This window comes from Podarcis raffonei, chromosome 12 (assembly GCF_027172205.1).
Source record: "Podarcis raffonei isolate rPodRaf1 chromosome 12, rPodRaf1.pri, whole genome shotgun sequence".
Classification (NCBI taxonomy): domain Eukaryota; kingdom Metazoa; phylum Chordata; class Lepidosauria; order Squamata; family Lacertidae; genus Podarcis; species Podarcis raffonei.
Window position 1 is genome coordinate 51,109,156 of NC_070613.1, and position 19,281 is coordinate 51,128,436.

Consider the following 19,281-nt stretch of genomic DNA (forward strand, 5'->3'; position numbering starts at 1 on the left):
TCAAACCAGTTTTGGATGATATATCATCCAGCCTTAATGCATGCAGGAGCTCTTTGTGTACACTGGAACCTCCTGTACGTGGGATGGATCTCTGGATCTAGATTTGTGTGCTTAACAGAAGGAAAATTATAGCCAGGCTTCCCTGAGTATTTAAAAGGCAATTACACTGCAATGCTGAATTTTAAAAAAACCCAAAACTGCTCTCCTCTGATTTGAGATGCACCTTCTGCTGCTAGCATGTGGCAGCAACAAATATGAGACCCTTAAGAAGAAAATAGTTTTAATTATTATGTTTTAGAGGTAAAGGGTTCTATTTTAAGTTGAGTGAATTGAATGTACTTGGTGCATATGATATTCAGTCTCCTTCTCTGTGCCTCAAATTGAAAAACAGCAAACACTGTGCAGAAATATAAGCCTCAGCTACATGTGGTGAACTGTAATGTTTACTGGATATGCCTATTAGACGGTAAGGGTGTAGTTTTGTTTTCTAACGTGTAAGTGTGAAGTTCCGGGTAACAATTTGAGAAATGGCACACTCCCTATTTTGTGGAGGGTTTGGTATTGGGTAGAATACCATATACTTAGTCACCGTTTGCATTCAATGAGCATATTTTGCTGATTTCTTCACAAACGATTCAAGAAAACAACTTCTATATTAAGGAGCTCAGAGAAATACTAATAGATGCTTGAGTTCCAGGAGCATTGTCACGCTAGGAAATACGAATAGACGAAGGGAATGTTCGTAGAAGTTGTACAGAGCACATGAGGCCTGAAGGCGGCAGCGAGGCAATTATGTGAGGAGTGGATAAATAGGCAGGTTACTGAAGAGGGTAAGAGCAAAGGGCAACTCAAAGTTTAATAAGAAAGGATAATTATAGCAAAGCAAAATTAAGAGGTTTAAGATTACAGCAAGAATCTATTTGATGGGCTATAGAAGAAGAGAGAGCCACTGAAGGGCTCAGTACAAGTGTGTGGTGAAATAGCCTGAAAGGAGTTGAAAAAAGATATATTTGAAAAATTCCAAGTTGGCCCAGGACAAACATTGAAGTACGTAAAATGTGTGAATACATTTAATGTGTCTGGTGTCTGTACTGAGGGACCTAGCAGGACTGCAGCGGACAAGAAAGGGCATTTAACTTTGACCTCCCATGCAATATTCTTCCACTCAGAGCTGTGTTTCCCACCAAAGTGGGGCAAATAGGAGCTTCAGGGGAAACATTTTATTTGAATTACTGCACCTAGAAAGCGGTTAAATACCCTTCCCCACCCAATATACCACATTACCTCCCTCCACCAGTTCTTATTTTTAAAAAACAACAACAACAAAGCACGTTAAATGCATTCACACATTTAATGGTTCAACTAGTTTGGCCCTCAGAATGGCAGTTTTTGACAACAGAGATGAAGGTGGAAGGAAGGTTTTAGGGGTGTCTAGTAGTTACATGTAGCACTCAGGTCCAGAGATGGATACTTATCACTGCTACGTGTATTATTTTTTTCACGTGCTTTTGACTTTATGTGGAACTTGAATTAATTGAAACCGAAGTGGAAGCAGGTTTCGTGGGAGAAGTGTCAAACTACAGGGAAGTGTAAAGTAAAAAGAGGCCAGCCTCTCTGATTGCATAGTTGTGTTGTTAGCTGTTAACATGGTGATTCCGAAATGCAGAACACAGTGTTAATTCTATAGGCTTCTAAATTGTGCAAAGAGAGTGCAGATGCAACTATTATTTAAATATCTATCAGAGGAATGTGGTGCTCTCCAGATGCTGTGGACCACAACTCCCATCCTCCCAAATCACTGGCCATGTTGACTGGGAGTTGTAGTTCAAAACATCTGGCTGCATCTCATCCTGCTGTTCTTTCAGCATAAATGGTTTTGTGCCCTCAGATTTGCTCTTGCATTTCAAACTCGGCAAAGAAGTTTGTTGGGCTTCTTGCTAAAGCATGCACAACAGCAAAGGCAAAGATAAAATTTTGACCTACTTTTCCTCTTGCTCATCTTGTTATCCCTCAGCTGAACGCAGCCCAACGGCCCACCAATCACTCAATAAATATCCTGGCTTTTTTGCTCATGTGTATTCTCATGTGTAGGGACGCGGGTGGCGCTGTGGGTAAAAGCCTCAGCGCCTAGGGCTTGCTGATCGAAAGGTCGGCGGTTCGAATCCCCGCGGTGGGGTGCGCTCCCGCTGCTCAGTCCCAGCGCCTGCCAACCTAGCAGTTTGAAAGCACCCCCGGGTGCAAGTAGATAAATAGGGACCGCTTACTGGCGGGAAGGTAAACGGCGTTCCGTGTGCTGCGCTGGCTCGCCAGATGCAGCTTCGTCACGCTGGCCACGTGACCCGGAAGTGTCTGCGGACAGCGCTGGCCCCGACCTCTTGAGTGAGATGGGCGCACAACCCCAGAGTCTGTCAAGACTGGCCCGTACGGGCAGGGGTACCTTTACCTTTATTCTCATGTGTGTACCAACCTCAGCAGTTCTTATTCAGATTTGCAGCAGCTTGAGCAAAAATGGATTCTGGCCTGATCCATTTGTTTTTGTATCTCCCCTCCCCACTTTTGCACGGTAGGGGTAACAGGGATAGTACGGGGAAGACATCTGGCAGCCGGCAAAGCAGCACTGATAATGAGCTAAAATGGGCAGACCACCAGAGGCCCTGGAGCAGCACAGACTCGGACAGCTCCAATCGCAATTTGAAGCCAGCCATAACAAAGACAGCAAGTTTTGGTGGAATAACTGTTCTGACGAGAGGAGACAGCTCATCAAGCAACAGGAGTACCGGCAAACTGTCTAAAACAGGTAGCTAGTACTGTATTGGGTTTGTCAGAAGGCTTCTCTGCTAAGAGGATGGGTGTTCTGCATGATTGTTCTGCATCTGAGCTGGCTGCGGTAAATATGCTAGCGCTGCGTCTTTCACCTTCATTCGTGGATGCAATGCCAACTTCTCCAGGGTTTTTATAATTAGTGGGTAAAATGGATTTAAGAAACCTGGCCAAAAAGGGCACAAAACATACAGGTTCCATTAGTCTCTTTCCATGAGAGCCAGTGTAGTGTAGTGGTTAAGAGCGGTGGACTTGTAGTCTGGTGAACCGGGTTCGATTCCCCGCTCCTCCACCTGCAGCTGCTGGGTGACCTTGGGCTAGTCACACTTCTTTGAAGTCTCTCAGCCCCACTCACCTCACAGAGTGTTAGTTGTGGGGGAGGAAGGGAAAGGAGAATGTTAGCCGCTTTGAGACTCCTTAGGGTACTGATAAAGCGGGATATCGAATCCAAACTCTATGTTAAATGGGATGCATGCAATGTGCACTCGGTGTTCGCATGTTGTTTTAATTTCTCATTCTGGAAGCACAAATAAAAAGCATAGTTTTGATTTTAACTATGGCTGTGATTTGGAGATGGATCTACTAATTTTGTACATGAGAAGCAAAGAGGCTTCTTTAGCTGCAATGCTACATGTGCTTTTAAGCATATGATCTTAAAGGAAATACATATTAAATTGGAATTAAATCTGTTCTTCGTGTACATTGTATACAAAGAATACACCACAGCTTTACCTCTTTAGTCTCAGCTGCCCAAAGCCAGATATAATAGATACATCTTAATACTTTTCTACAAGATGCTTAAGTTCAGGATTCAGTGGCCCTCAGGTCAAACGAAATCTACAGTTGTGGGATGGAAGGGCATGTATAGGTTGAAGGTTTGTGCTTATAAGAATACTCTTATAGGATGTAATCCTTAATAATGCCATGCCTACAAGTTGATTTTAGCATTTACTGTTTTTCGCTTTCTGAGGGCTGTACGGACACAAACTTAAACTCGGTTTACCAAACCTTTGTTAGCAATAGCTCATGAAACTCCGACATATTGCAGTATGTTCTTTACTGTGCTTCAGATTTTGTTATTTGTTCAGTGGAGAACTGTCAGTAAATTGAGTGGAAGAAGAGTGTCCACTGAGATATGCAGATCATATTGTGATACAAGGGAGCAATCAGTTGAACTCCCACCAGTTCAAATGCAACACAGGAGAATCTAAAAATGAGTTTTTGCTCATAGGTCCATAAGCTGGAAGAAACGCATTAGTTTCCCCACCTGCCTCTTTTTCAAACAAATGTTCTGGGTCATATGTGGAATACAGAGGATCTCATTCCTTTGTGGGGGAACCTAGGGAACCAAGCAAAGTTAATTAAGCTTCATTAATATGCAATTTTATCTTCGGAATCGCTGCCTCTTCTCATCTCATGGTGTGTCCATGCTTTGCAACCATCAGGGCTGATGCCAGTGCCCTAACCTAATGCCCTTCGCAAGCAGGCTTGGTGCAGGGTTTTACGGGCCCTTGAGCACAGGGTGTTTGCAGCTCCTTTATAGTGCAGTTCTACTCCATCCTTTCACACATACACCCCACAATTGTTGTGCACACAATTTTTAGCCCTAGCAGTGCTGGTGGGGCAAAATGAGCATGAAAGAATCGCTACCCTGCTTTCTCCCACACACATTTCAGCAGGAGATCATCCTTGAGCCCCTTGCCATGAAACAGGTGTCCTTTAAGTCCCTCAATAATTTTAGGGTCAGAAGTGCTGCCTCCTCTCATACCTGGAGACTGGGGTCATCTTCAGAGGCCCTTTTCCATGTGTCCCCATCAAATGAGGGACAAATGAGCTTTGAGAGGTGATCACAGAGACTCCTGCAACATCACAGCTGCTTCTAGGGTGATCTCCCTTTTCCCACTTCATTTCAACAGTTGCCAGTTACTTTTCCCATTAAGAAATGAGAGATCTTTTCAGTTGGCAGTGGGCTGTTGGCAAAACCACTGGCCAGCCCATGCCATATCCAAATCTGAGGCCTGTCCTGGCCATAACCTCTGCTTTTTATAAGAGTTTGAAGGGGGAAATAAATACTCCCTCTTTGACCTCATACAACATAAGGCCCAAGACTTATTCCAACCTTAGGCTGGCAGCACAGGCAGCAGAAAAGATTAACCCGACTCCCAAGTGCATGAGCAGTTTTCTGAAAGTTGGGGAGCCTTGTGTTCTCATTGCCCCAGAGCCTTAAAACTTGTAGCAATCAGCTGCTCCTGGATGTAGTATGGTGTGATAGAATAAAACACCATTGTTTTTCATCCAGATAAGAACTGCTAGTGTGAGAAGTCCAAATTTTCTTTCTTTTCTTTTTCTCTTTGCACATCCAGGTAATGTTGAAGTGAACGTTCCTAAAAAAAACGCTGATCATTCAGTTAACTTCCCCTGTAGTGACTGAATCATTAATATTTGGCGTGGAAGAGCAGGTTACACTTTTGAATGGGCTTTGCACAGTCATTCATGATCCAAGTTCTTAGCTTGGTATTAAAGCTATGCCAACCAGCCACATGATGCATTTTTTAATAAAGTACATCCTCTTTTGTAAAAAAATATTGATATAATAATAAAAGTAACATTCTTCAGTTTTTAGAAGCTAACTAAAATTAAATTTCTGAAAATGTTGACTACCTTATAAAAGTTCTGGTAATGTTCTGTGCTTTAGATGCAGCAGCACAGTGAATTCTAACAAGTTATCGATCTGCAGGTTCACACTTAGAATTACTTTACTTTCAAAAGACATTATTAATAGTAGTGATGTAGCATCATCCATCACTGACATTCATTCACATTCCCTACATCCAGGATTGACAGGAAGTTCCAAGGGCAGCATTTTACAGCATCTCTTTCCTTGTTACTTAAGAAACAAGTAAACACTTTTTGTTGTTTCTCCAAGAGCTTGGTTGAAGAATTTTCTCTTTCTTTCTTTCTTTCTTTCTTTCTTTCTTTTGTATGCCACCTTGGGCTTGATATTGGAGGAAAGGTGGAATGGAAGTCTAGCAAATAATGCATACATACTGGAAAGTTTTGGCACCCTTTTAGTATGTGTTTATTCCTGCCCTTTTGTCCAGAAGGCAGTCTGTGACATCAAAAAATGGGGATCCCTGCCTTATGGGTCAAAGATTAGCTTGTTAGGCTCGAGGTCTACTCCAAAATTCCAATCTAGGTTCCAAGGGATCCAAGCTGGAGTGACTTCCATTTCTGCATGGTTTGAGATAGTATCAGTGGAAAGCCCTCATCACAGGGAGTTCCTGCCCCTTTGTAAAGGAAGCTGCAGGAGGTTATCTCTAAAAGTGATTTGTAGGACTGCATCATGAGCTTTGGTCCACACAGAATCATAGAATGATCATTAAAATGAGGATTTAATGATGTGACTTTTGAATACAGAATTCTGCAGTAAGTTTCTGATACTTTTAAGATGTGTCCTGGTTTTACCAGTCCTATGAAATGAATATGCTTTTCTGAACCCCAGAATTAGGGACTGTTCTCTAGAGATAGAGAAGGGAAAAAGAACTTCCCACTTTTCCTTTTTAAAAAATATAATTTCTATTAAGTTTTCCATATTTCATTACATTTCAGAATCAAAAATCAAAGAATTTATAACTTAAAGCATTGCTTAAATTGATTAAAGTGGAACTGCCCACTTTTCCATGTGTCCTGAGGGCTGCCTGTGCATACAACTTTGCCTTGTCCAGGTCTGTACTTAGCCACATGTGGGTGAAGTAGGGGGTTCTTGCTTTTTCAGCTTCCATCTTGTTACCAAATATTTTCTTGCATTTAGGTATAGTTTATGGGCTTCTGCTGTCGGTTCTAATCTCTGAAGCCAGGTGCTGCTCTTTTTCTACAGCCCGAAACAGGAACTCTTCTAGTGTTGGGAGACTTTCCTCTTGACACATTGAAGAATAGAAATTTATAAGATGTCCCTTTTTGCAAGTTGAACAAAAGGAAGCAGGCAAGCACCTATATTGCTACATTTCCCTCCAAAATAGCAGCATATCCTTGGAGCCCCCAACCACAAGGCTCTTCTTGAAATCTAGCTGCAATAAGTCAGACATCTATTCCATTTTAAATTCCAAATGATTTCCTTCCAGCTCACACTCTGGCAGATAGGACCTGTTAGCTACCAGGCATCCAAAGCCATCAATGCTCATTTAAGCAAGCATCTTCTAGCCATTAATACCCTCTGAAGAAACATCTTTAGCTATTAACTATGCAAAAGGCTAAAGAAAATATCCTTAATATCATTTTTAATTTGATTTATACATTTATATCTGACCTAAGCAAGAGTATTCCAGGTAGCTTATATAAAATACGGGAAACTATGGTCAGAGTGCCTATTAGGCTAGCCAAACATTTAACCAACTGGTGCCTAAGATGCAGATTAATGTTGAACCACTCACAGGATCTTTCAGATTTAACAGCTCAACATCCTCCTCCCCTCTAATACTCCTAACCTGATCCAAAACACCCACCCACCCCACTCACACATGAAAACAAAGATCACCACAGCCAATCACAAACAACCAACTACACCCTAGGCCAACCCCAACCTCTCTCACCACCAAAGGAACACAAGTGAATAGCAGAGAACCTGACACAAAACCCCACATATATTAAGTAAAATAGAAATATCACCACCAGACCACCACCCCCACTCACCTTTCCCCTCTCCACCTCTTTTCTCCTTTTCTTCCTAATGTCTCAACAAATGAAACTGATCTGTAAAAAATGTTACTTAAAAAAAAGAGAGAGAGATTGCACATACTTTTGTAAACCAAGAAAATCTTTAATAAAAATACAAACAAAAAACCAACGATCCATTCTCTCTGCTCATGGATGGGCATGGCGCATAGGTTTTTATGTGCAGAAGATGGGTAGAAGCAGGATGAAAGGTGGAGTGAGCAGGTGTAGATCTAAACATAGGTCTTAGTTCACATAGATGTTCAAGGAAAAAGCATTCCATTCAGCTGCAGTGACTTAATGGCAAAAGAGGGAGGATTGGGAGTGGGAAATAAGTCGGCCCGACCACTCCATTCCTCCCAGCCCTTTCACTCCCCTGGCTTCCCTGCATCCAGACTTCACACATTAAAGGATCTTAAAACTTGCATAACATTTTGGTTGCTAAAATTATACATCAACCCTCCCAAGAAGAAGAAAAATACATGAGGAGCGCCAGTAATTCAAGTTTATCTACCCTAGGTATTCGCCTAACCTCCAAATGAAATCTCTTATGACACATTTAAAACCACTTCAGTGATAATATCCTCTCCATTGCAGGGTGATTAGAAATGTTGAGTGCTCCCCTCCCTTTAAATTTTGAAAGCTTGTCAAGACCCAGAACAGGGGGGAAAAGCTGCAGAAACTCAATGAAAGGGTGCAGGAAGGGGGAGGGGGAGCAAGACTGGTTGTCAAAACAAGCTTTTTGTTTCCAACGCCAGAACATAAAGTGAAGCTGTCAGTCAGCCTGGGGAAGCCAGGAAAAATAAGGCTGTGGGGAATGGATTCAGAAGGGATTGCTGAACCAGGAGGAGGATTATTCAAAGTGATAATAATAATAGTAATGATAAATACACACTCTCCCCCAAATTCTACTTCATGCTTCTCTGTAGTAATCGAAGCCTGTAGGTGGAGGCACATGTCTTTCAGGTTATATAGGGACTGTTCAGATGTTTAAATTCTTAAAAATACTGATGTCATTGAAAGGGATTGGACCAGGGATGGAAGAATCTGTGGCATTGCAGATGTCATTGGACTTTAACTCCAGCCAGCATGAGCCAGAGTCAGGGATGGTGGATGTTGTAGCCCAACGGGATATGGAGGGCTCCAGGTTCCCCATCTCTGGATTACACACGTGCATGTAAAATAGGTCCATGGCAGGTGAACGGAACCTTCCTATTTAGAGGTCGCAAACTGCTGCATATCAAGTGCTGGAAACAAACAACAGGGGGTGGTTGTAGATTGCTGGCTTCATCCCTTGCCTGCAAACTTGCAAGAGGCATGCTGTCATAAACAGAAGGCTCGGCTAGATGGACCTTTAGTCTGAACGCTCAAAGAAAGTGTGTCCCTGCTACGGCAAACTGCAACATTCTTGATAGTGCAGGAAAAGTTTATAAGTGGGGTTCATGGGGTAAAAATCTGTCATCCAGCAAACACCAATACTTGTCTTCTGTTTGGAACTGTCTAGTAGTTACAGATGGTAGACAAGTTAAGGAGTCAAACTGGTTTTCTGTTTACGTATGGCCAGCATTCATTATCAGTTTCCAGGAACATAAAACTGGTTCCCAAACTTTTGCTGAGGGTCTTGGCAGACCACTTACAGATTTCCCTGCTTGCTGTAGCAATTGAAATCCGTAGGGATATTTAATACAATGGATGTGTCATCTCCCATCTTCAACCACAAATCCACAGACATGTCACAGACCATCCAAATGAAGCTGATGGACCACTGATGGTTCATGGACCACAGTTCAGGAACCCTTGCCATAAAAATCACCCATCACAGTACCCTTTGTCATATTTAACCTATTGGTCTTTGAGAATTATGTTTAATTTTGTGATAGCTAACATAGCCCTGGTAAACACAGGCTGCAATCCAATACACATTTACCTGGGACTAAATCCCACTGAATTCAGTAGAGCTTACTCATGCAGAGGATTATCCTTACTTGCTGCTTTTAAGATTGCTTGGCTGTAGTAGTGAAAGGCTAAGTCGCTTCCAGTAAAAGTATCTATTTGTGGTCACTGACAAAGAGCCTCAAGTTTTTTCTGTAGCCAAGCATAAATTATCTGTTGCAAGATTGTATCACTTCAGGCTGTAGATGAGGGGAGGATTGAATGAAAAATGCTTCCCCATATAAAAAGGGTTCCCATTCCAGTGTGATAGGTTACCTAGGTATGTGCAGAGAGTTATTGATGTGGAAGAACGTTCAAACAACCAATTCCTCGCCTGCACTCTAAAGAAGTGCAAGTCTGTAACTGATTCTTCACAAGAATCTACTGATTATGGATGATTTAGAAAGGTAGAACAATTCAACTGCTGATTACATCAGTTCCCTGCCGAAACACACCTATAGACACTTGTATACTTCATGTGTGCTAGTTCTTATAGATCAAATCATTTTAAGGAGACTAATTTATTTATTTATAATATATATTTGTAAGACTCCTCATAAAACAAATACTTTAGACATCATAAAGAAAAAATGCTATGTCTATGTAGTCTCTTTTAACAGGAAAGAGTCAACTCATGATAACTTTTTCCTGTTATTCTCCTGACGTAGTGTGATTTATATTTTGAAGTAACTAATTTTTTTCCTATGATATTTCCTGCAAAAGAATATAGTTGCTTGTCATGATGCCCCCTTGTCTCTTATTGATGTTTCCTGAGGCTACCAGATGAGGTTTCGTTTGAAAGATCGTTTTAAAGATCCCTTGTATCTTTAAAATCTTTAAAATAGGTATAGGGCAAAAGAATCATAGAATTGTAGAGTTAGAAGGGACCCAGGGGTCATCTAGCCCAACCCCTTGCAATTCAGGAATCTCAGCTGTTAGAATGGAACACAGCCGATACCCATGTTAAATTGCATATATCAGTAGCAGCTGCACAAAGCCAGATGCCTAGCCAACCTATGCATATGCACACATGAATATTTTCTTTAGCTAGATCAGTTCTTACACTCCAGATGATAACAAGAAAAACACTTCCAAGAAGAACAGTTGGCTGAAGATTATGATAATTTACAGGCATTGACTAAATTATTTCATCGCAGACAAATACATTAAGATTTCGCTCTTGTGCACTCTTTAAAAAAATGTGTAAATTATACAGCAGAATGTGGTGAACCTGCTGCCCATGAAGTAGCTCTCCAACGCTAAGCAAAATCCTCCTTCTTGTATGCCATCATGGCTAGAAGATTGGAGTGTTCCAGGGAGAGGAAAGGGTGAGCATGCTCTGCTTTCCTGGGCACTTTTATTCTCTTCCACTAGCAGAATGCATGAGATAAAAGGCACTTTTTCAAAATAATCAGAGGCTAGGGGGAGAATAACCTCTCTGCCAAGCTCAGTACTGTGTTAGGAAGGATGATTCCCACCCCTCTCCTCTACTGATGGGCACAGATTGACAATGGAGCTGGGGGTCTGTATGCCTCAGTGTGTCTGCCTGCCTGCCTCCTGTTTGTGTGCATCTCTAACTCCCTGTGTAGGTCTGCCTACATAACATTCATATTTCTGCGCTCAAACCTGGGTTGTGTTCACTTTCACGTTGGCCATGCGGCCCTCAGAAAGTTGGCCAACAGCAATTATGGCCCTTGGGTCCTCCTATATGGCATTCATCATCCTGAATGTTCTGCATTCGTCCACCACATTCATTTACTACTTTGTTGGTCCCCACAAAGCAAACAACAAAGAACTCTAGTAATATGACAGTACTCAGTCACCACAATTAGCTGAGCATCTCTAAACGTTATTACTAACCTCCCTTTACACTTTAATCACATGTTGTTGTGCTGACCCCCCCAAAAAAATCCATTTTAATTTAAAAGCATAGTTTATCCCTTGCCAATAATATACTACCTTGTTGCTCGCATATTGTGAGCTATAATGGATATGGAAGGATGCATTATTAAAGCTATAAATCAATACCGAGGCTGGGAAAGTTAATAATTTAACAAATCACTTGGGCTGCACTCCTGCAATGTATGACATCATCAAAATATTCAGTTAAAACGATGTAAATGTAATGCAGCTATACAGCTGCAATGTTTGCATCACATGGGGGGGAGCATTAATGAGAGCTAAAAATTTTGTTGGTGTTTCCCCCTCCTCTTCATAAACAATAGCACACTATGTCAAAGCAACTATGGACACAACTTTAGTGTAGTTATATGAATAACAGCCTGATTTTGGCCACAATGTACCACACAGTGACCATTGCTAGTTTTGTAGTCTGTAACTGTAATCTGCAGCAGAGGCATCTTAAAACCTGGAAATTTAAAATAAGGAATGGTAAAAATTTTGAGTTCCAGCTACAGTGTGGATTTGCTAAGGCTTTCAACCAGTGTGCCGTGGCACCTTGGGGTGCCTTGAATGATGATCAGAGGTGCTGCGGGCCACACCGACCTCTGTCCCTCTTTCCCTCCCTCCCTCCTCTGATGCCCTCTTGCATCTCTGCCCCCGAAAGGCTTGCACAGCTATTTGTCACAGCAGCCCTGCTGCAAACTCCCTAGGCAAATGGTACCTCTGGGGCTGGCCAGGGGGTGCTGGTTGCCAGGAGCTGAGGTGGCTCAGAGATCAGGGGTGGCTGTGGCAGCTGCCTGGAGGACTCCCAAGGAGAGGGGAGCAGAGAGAAGGCTGAGGGAACACTCCACAAGGGAGGGTGCTTGAAAAGGGGTGAGAGGCTGCTGGCTCTACAGGCAAGGGGTGACGTAACTGGGCTGCTGAGCCCCACAGGGGTGCCGCAGAAAGAATGTAGTTAGTTAAGTGAACTGTGGACTCAAAACAGTTGAAAACCTCTGTGCTAAGGAAGAGTGCTGAACTGTAGCTCATTTAACAGCAGGTGATGAACTGCGTCTGCACTGAAAGCACCCACAAACTGGTGAAGGTGCCTAGTAGTGCCAACTGTCAGAGTTTTCTATCTCCTCTCAGTGCTTTTATATTGGAGTCTGTTTTATGGGTGTTTGCTTTACTGAATGCAGAGTCTTTTTGAGCTGGAAAATTGAAACACCTTGTTTCCCATTGACCCGACAATGTGATTTGCTAGGCAGGGCCACAGGATGCTTCACAATCTCGCCACTCTTTGCCAAACCTTATCCCTGGCTTTGCTCACTGACTTTGGATACCACAAGGTGTTTTTTTGGGGGGTGGGGCTGCTTTGACTCTGGGTGCCCTGTGCAGATCCGGCTTCATGTTGAACAAGCCCAGAATCCCAACATGGCACCGACCTTGGCTTGCAATCAGGAAGTCAGCTAAAGCTGCTGCATTCTACCAGTAATGTTATAACTCGTTTAGATCCAGCCCCATGGGTAATAACCAGTGCTGTGCAAGCAGACTTCCACCAGCACAATGAGACTTCCCCTTCCTCTCCTCCACCCAGTAGCCCCCTGCACTTTGAATATGCTCTGGAGGGTCTCCCAGCCTTCCAGAGCTGATTTTTGGGTGGTTAGCAGGGACTGCGGGAAGGGGGAGAGAAAGCGAAAGTCAGTTGCATGAGCATAAGTCCGTTCTACAAACTAGCTGACTGGATGTCATCAAATGCATTTTAAACATACACACACCTGGTAGAGCATAGCCATATTATACCTGGTCAATGATCATGAGTTAGCTCTCATTTGTAACATGAAATTTTCATCGGCAATATATGCCACCCACAGGCTTCTCTATTCCATGTTGGATGAGGTGCTTGCACTGTTGCATGTCACAACCATGGTCCCCAAGCGATACTAGCAGGCTTTGCAAACTCATCCAAGATTGCAGTTGGGGGGAAATGCTTTGGATGAGGTTACAGATAAATAATTTGTTTTGTATAAGTTACTTAGTAATGTGGCTGTTGCCTAGTCCATAAGCCCTGTCTACCCTGTGGATGTAGTATTTATTACAGTAAACCTGGCTTTTTTTCAGGTTCAGAGTCTTCCAGCAGTGCTGGGTCCTCAGGATCTCTGTCACGAACACATCAACCTCTCCAAAGTGCATCAGTTGTCCCTGGAGTTACAGCCACCTCTTCTAGCAATGTCCCCTATACAGACAATGGAATAAGTGGCCAGGTAGTAGCAAACAACACCAGCTACATCATACTTCCACTTGAAGCTGCAGGGATTCCACCGGGAAGTATCCTGCTCAATCCACACACAGGTCAGTTGGTTTCATGTTTCCTAATATTTTGGCAAACCACAGCCCATAGAAAAATCTGGGTGCTGATCATTACTAAAACAGAAATTACAGTTTCCAAGAGACAGATATCTTGCAGTGAGAGACCACATCTTTCACATGAAAGGCAATGTCCAAACAGGGTTCCTTCTTTTGGGCAAAGAAACTACCTCATCAGTAAACTATGCGCTGAATAGGTATTTCATGAGCAGTGAACAGCGCCATTAATAATGTACCACCACAAGAAAAATGTGGAGACCTAATACATAGCATGTCAGCACAGAGGGAGCGAATGGATACCTGGAGTTAAATTTTTCATTAAGAATCCTTAATGCATTAAGAGCTTACTGGAATGCAGTTATTATTTGAAAGAAGATCAGCATGGGTCATAAGCTCTCAAAAGGAAGAAAGCATCTATCTATGCTGAACTAATATCTGATGGCTTCAGCTAAAGATCAGTTAAAGTTCCACATTAGGCTACAATCCTATATACATTTTTCTGAGTGTAAGTCCCTTTGCATTTGGTCTTACTGCTGAGAAGACATGTAGGATTGCACTCTTAATCAGTCAGTTGAACTAACTGATATGTGTATCTGAAGAAGTGTGCATGCACACGAAAGCTCATACCAATAACAAACTTAGTTGGTCTCTAAGGTGCTACTGCAAGGAATTTTTTTACTTTGTTTCGACTATGGCAGACCAACATGGCTACCTACCTATATCTCTAACTGATATGGCCATTCCTTTATAGAATCACAGAATGAAGGAGGCATTCTTAGCTAATTGTGCACTCAATTCATTTGTCTTAGAGAGGAACAAGCATAGTGAACTTAACAATTTATTCAGATTCTATAATTTCTGATTTAGTGCACTTTAAGAGAAAAGATTGGCTAATGGCTGACAAAGTCTCAACGGCAAAAAAACAAAAATCTAACCTTGTTGCTTTGAACTTGGAACATTTCCATTAATCAGTACTTCAGGGTCTGGGGAAGATATCCATACATTTGTAAGAGAATTAAATATGTTGCTCTAGTTCTTAGTTTGGTGGTTGCTCTATTTTTGCAAAGTTGTCTTGAAAAGCACATTAAAGATTGATTTGTTCCAGGTCAACCATTTGTAAACCCTGATGGTACACCTGCAATATACAACCCACCCAGCAGTCAACAGCCTATTAGAAGCCAGATAGTTGGACAGTCTCAGCAACCGCCTTCATCCCAGCAACCTGTGCAGCAACCACATCAACAAATTACAAGTCACCTTGTCACGCAGGTAAGGGGGAAATGTCTGCCTATATGCTAGCAGCTATGGATCCAGTGTGAGTCTATTAGAGCAGTATTATTTGGTGCTGCCTTATTCTTAGAATCATAGAGTTGGAAGAGACCACAAGGGCCATCGAGTGAACCCCCTGCCAAGCAGGAAACACCATCAGAGCACTCCTGACATATGGTTGTCAAGCCTCTGCTTAAAGACCTCCAAAGAAGGAGACTCCACCAAGCCAGACAAGGAGCAGTTAAGGCATTGAAGTAGCACATCATGCAAGATTTGCATCCAGTGACACCTTGAAACACTGATGACTCTAAGCCACAACTGTTACAGATGACACACAAATAGTTGTTTCCCTCAGCAGCTTTGCAAGGGGTCATCCAGTGCACCCCTCTGAGCCTATAAAATATAATGGATTTCTCCTGCTCACTGTTCCCAAACCGATATAATTTAGGAGGTTTGTTTGCATTACCATGGCAGCCTTCCAAGCTGTGCATTGCACCAGCCACATGTACCTCCTCCATAGGTAAACAGCACTTCTGTATATAATGTCTCCCATCCACAAGGCCAATTCAGCAGTGGCTATGCATGTTCTTGAAGGGGTCCTTTATTGTGAGCCATCCGTTTGTTTGAGACGTTAGCGCTCTCTGCTTCCCTTGCCTCCCACCCCACCCCATCACCATCTGAATCCTACATAAATCCACTCAAAGTGATTTACATTAAAACCTATTAAAACCAACAATAAAAACCTAAAAGCAGAACGATTCAAATAAAAACTCAAAAATGCACAGTTAATGAAAACACAGTGCACTTAAGAGAGGCCAAAAGCGCAGGGGGGGAATGGTATTTGCATGGCATTTAAATCTATGGTGCCAGGTTTGCCTCCCCAGAGAAAACATTCCACAAATGGTGGGCCACCAGTGAAATGACCCATTCTCTTGTTGACAGCCTCCCTCCTCTACCCCAATGGAGGGGGGCACATAATGAAGGACCCTAGCTAGAGAGCTCCTGTGAAACTGGAAGGGGGGGGGAGTGATCTCCATGCTAGGAAAAGATTTGCCTGCTCTGCCAAACAAAAGAAAAGGAGGAGGAACAATCCTATCTGAGATACAAATTTGCTTTGGAATTTAATTGTCACTGAATTTGGCATGATGTAGCTAACATCCTTTCTGATGCTAATAATGCCTAGGAGACATGCAAATTATTCGCACGCATATCTCCTGATACTGAGGCAGGTGGTGGTGGGGAACTAAACTTGTAGAAATGCAGAGTATATGCAGAGCCTTTATTTAAGTGACCCAACTTTTTCTCCTAATGGGCATGATGGCGATTGCATCCTGGTTGCTATTGCTAGGTTGTGCACAGTAAAGCTAAGTGTTAACAGGATCCTTGCTAGTTTCCCCCAGTAATATAAGAGATTCACACCAAGAAAGGACCTACGGTGCTAGGTACACATTTTCAAAGGACCATTTCTCTGGCTTGCTCCTCAGCAGTAAATGCCACATCAGTCCCAATGCCAGTTGTACAGTTGTACAAGCCCTCACATCATCCAAGTAAGAGCATTACATCAGCATTGCATTGGAAAGTGTTGTGTTTCTTAGTGTTAATTCAAATAGGCTTTTCACCACTGAGTTAGTATTGCAGGCATACAGGAGCAGGGAATGCAGTCTTAAAACAACTATATCTGACCTATTGCGTCCTCTGCTAGATGAGCTGGAAGATGTCATCTTTATTTGCAGGCTATTGTTCCGACCTTGGCTCAAATTAAGAAATGTCTGTCTTTGTCTGAGGACAATAATTGACTCTTTCCCTTCCCTGCTTCTGTTCTGTTTCCTTTCTGCCTCAGCCAGTTCAGGCTCTGCAGCCTTCTTCTCAGTCAGTACAGTATCCAGCCGTTTCCTATCCTCCTCAGCATCTTCTGGCAGTGTCTCCAACACAGCAGTTTCCTGTGGTACTACAGATTTTATTACTTTTTATGTGGATTGATTACATCGTCTGAGCTTGCTTTCTGTTTGGGGGCATTGCTATCTGGAGAACTGGAGAGAAACAGAAGATAATTGCTGTAAATCTCTTGTCTTACTCAGTGATGCTGGAACTGCTTGTCACTTAGGCCTGCACAGCCAAAAAATATATATATCTTTAAAATGGTGCAAGATTCCCGGAAGTGTGTGTTTGTCTGCCTTCCCAAATTAATGATTGGTGAATTATTATTCTAAGGTGGTTGCCTTTTAAACCTCCTGGTTCAATTTGTGCTATTTTCATGTGAGTTTAGAGTGCTAAAGATACAGCATCACCAGCATGAATAATTCCCCCTTTTTAGCATTTACAGTTAAACCTGTGGTTTTGTTTTTTGAGCTACTTGTGTTTTGAGTGTATAGACATTGGTTAGGAAGTAGTTCAGGGTTTGTTTCGTAAGAGCTTGGACTGAATTTCAGGATTCAGTAAGGCTTCCACAAGATGTTGTGTTTGGCGCAGAAGATATTTGCATGAACCTTGTGATTTTTCTTTTCAAAAAGGAAACATGGGGTCTCTTGCAGCCATGTGAAAGGGAAACATATTTTGCAGTAGGAAATGAATGCCCATCCATACTTCAGTCCAGCCCCTACAGTGCAGTGACAGGAGTTGCAATATCTTGGGATTTACACTGCTGGTCTGGAAGGATCCCAACATCACAGTTGCACTGGCAGGACCTTCCTCAGTCAGAAAAGGAGAGAGGGGTAGGCAAAGAAGCTGGAAAGGTCAGTTGACAAAGGAGGAGAAGTCATCATCATCATCATCATCATCATCATCATCATCATCATCATTGCAGGAACTTCAGAGGGGAGTTAGGAACCAGGTAGCAGAGAACCAACCCTTCCACATTTCCCCCCAGCCCTCTGGAGGGGATCTGACTTTGGTTGGTGAAGGTTACTGTGGAACAGGTATATCAGGCAATCTAGGCCAAGCAACTGGCACCAACTGCGGTGGGGTGAGTCCGAGTCATCTCAGTAAATAGGGGCTTGGGGCATATGATTGCTTCTGTTAGACTTCTAGCTGTCTCCTTTGGAGCTGTCAATGGTCGCAGGCAGAGGTAGCACCACAAACGACAAAGTGCTTCCCGACGAAGAGCTGTGTGTGAATGCATGTTGTTGTACATGCAAGAGTAGTGAAAATCTTGTGTGGGCAAAACCATAGCAAAACAAGGTGGTAGGGAGTTAGTGCCCTTTGTATCTCTTTGAAGACACATCAGGTTTCCCTCAAAGAATTTCGAAAAGATACCTATCTCAGGGACAGGATTTCGGAAGAGGGACAAAGAGCACCAGCTCTCTTTGGGGTATGCTCTGTGACATTCTCCACAAAAAACAGCTGCTGCAAATACATCACTGATTAATAGCAGAGAAATATGGTGAGGCTTACTGTATCATGGCAAAGCAAGAACAAACTTGATTTATTAGGAGAACGCAAAATAACTAAGCACACTTGAGGAGACCGTGCTTATAGTGGGAAGAGCTGGTGAATGCCTGAAAGGGCTTGCAGACTCGTACAAGGTGACCTTGACCATTTGCTGCTGGAAGAGGTTACTTCTTTATCGTTCCCCAGTATAGGCGTATGTACTTTTGCTCTTGTCAAGTTCAGTAACTTCCCCAACTCTTGTCTGATTTGCCTAGACAGCCAAATAGACTTCGGCATTTTCTTATTCTCAGTCTAGGTATGCTAGCCAAGCGATTGCCCAAGGTAAAAACTTGAGAGGATGCAAAGAGGAACTAAGGGAATGAGCTACGGAAACATTGAGGCAGCTAGGGCTCTGCACTGGTTAGAGGCTTGTGACATAGGGCACCCCAAATGTAAAAGTCAAACTGCCCGTGTGAAGCTAACTTTGACATGCAGTTTAAGGGTTGCAATTAAGTTACTGTTGATTACAGTTGACATTTTAATAGGTTAGGTAGGCTGGCAGGTGTATTTAGACCTTCATCCCAGCTGTTTCTTTCCCTTCATTTTCTAGGTCATTCTAAAACAACACATTTTCTCCAGTCATTTAATGAGACAAAAGCAACAATAAATAACCCTTTAGGGTTTAAAATCAAAGAGAAAACCAGTACTTTTTCTTTTATTTTTAAAGTTATTTATTTTTACTGACAATGCCCAATAAAAGATTTTCTCAGCAATGTGAGATACCATTAACTGCATTTGTAGCCTTCTTGAGAATTGTTTGAAAATACACTTGATAAGATGAATGTTTGGTAGATTGTCATTTTTTTATAAACCTGCATTCATTAATTGGTTTCCCCTGCAGTCAGCTACAGTATGGAGCTACTGTTGAGTACAGAC

The 19,281-nt window shown here is 42.5% G+C and overlaps 1 protein-coding gene across 21 annotated transcripts in view; it reads left to right on the plus strand.

The window, feature by feature from the left end:
- ARPP21 (cAMP regulated phosphoprotein 21) overlaps nucleotides 1-19,281 on the plus strand; it is a 255,503-nt gene that overhangs the window by 186,325 nt on the left and 49,897 nt on the right. For 17 of the 21 annotated variants that reach the window (XM_053359483.1, XM_053359482.1, XM_053359485.1 and 14 more), the window contains 4 exons: nucleotides 2,568-2,800; nucleotides 13,465-13,695; nucleotides 14,816-14,979; nucleotides 16,820-16,924. In XM_053359483.1, coding sequence (XP_053215458.1) covers nucleotides 2,568-2,800; nucleotides 13,465-13,695; nucleotides 14,816-14,979; nucleotides 16,820-16,924 — 733 coding nt within the window. The remainder of the gene's footprint in view (nucleotides 1-2,567; nucleotides 2,801-13,464; nucleotides 13,696-14,815; nucleotides 14,980-16,819; nucleotides 16,925-19,281) is intronic. The other 4 variants (XM_053359491.1, XM_053359493.1, XM_053359494.1 and 1 more) reach the window with 3 other exon arrangements.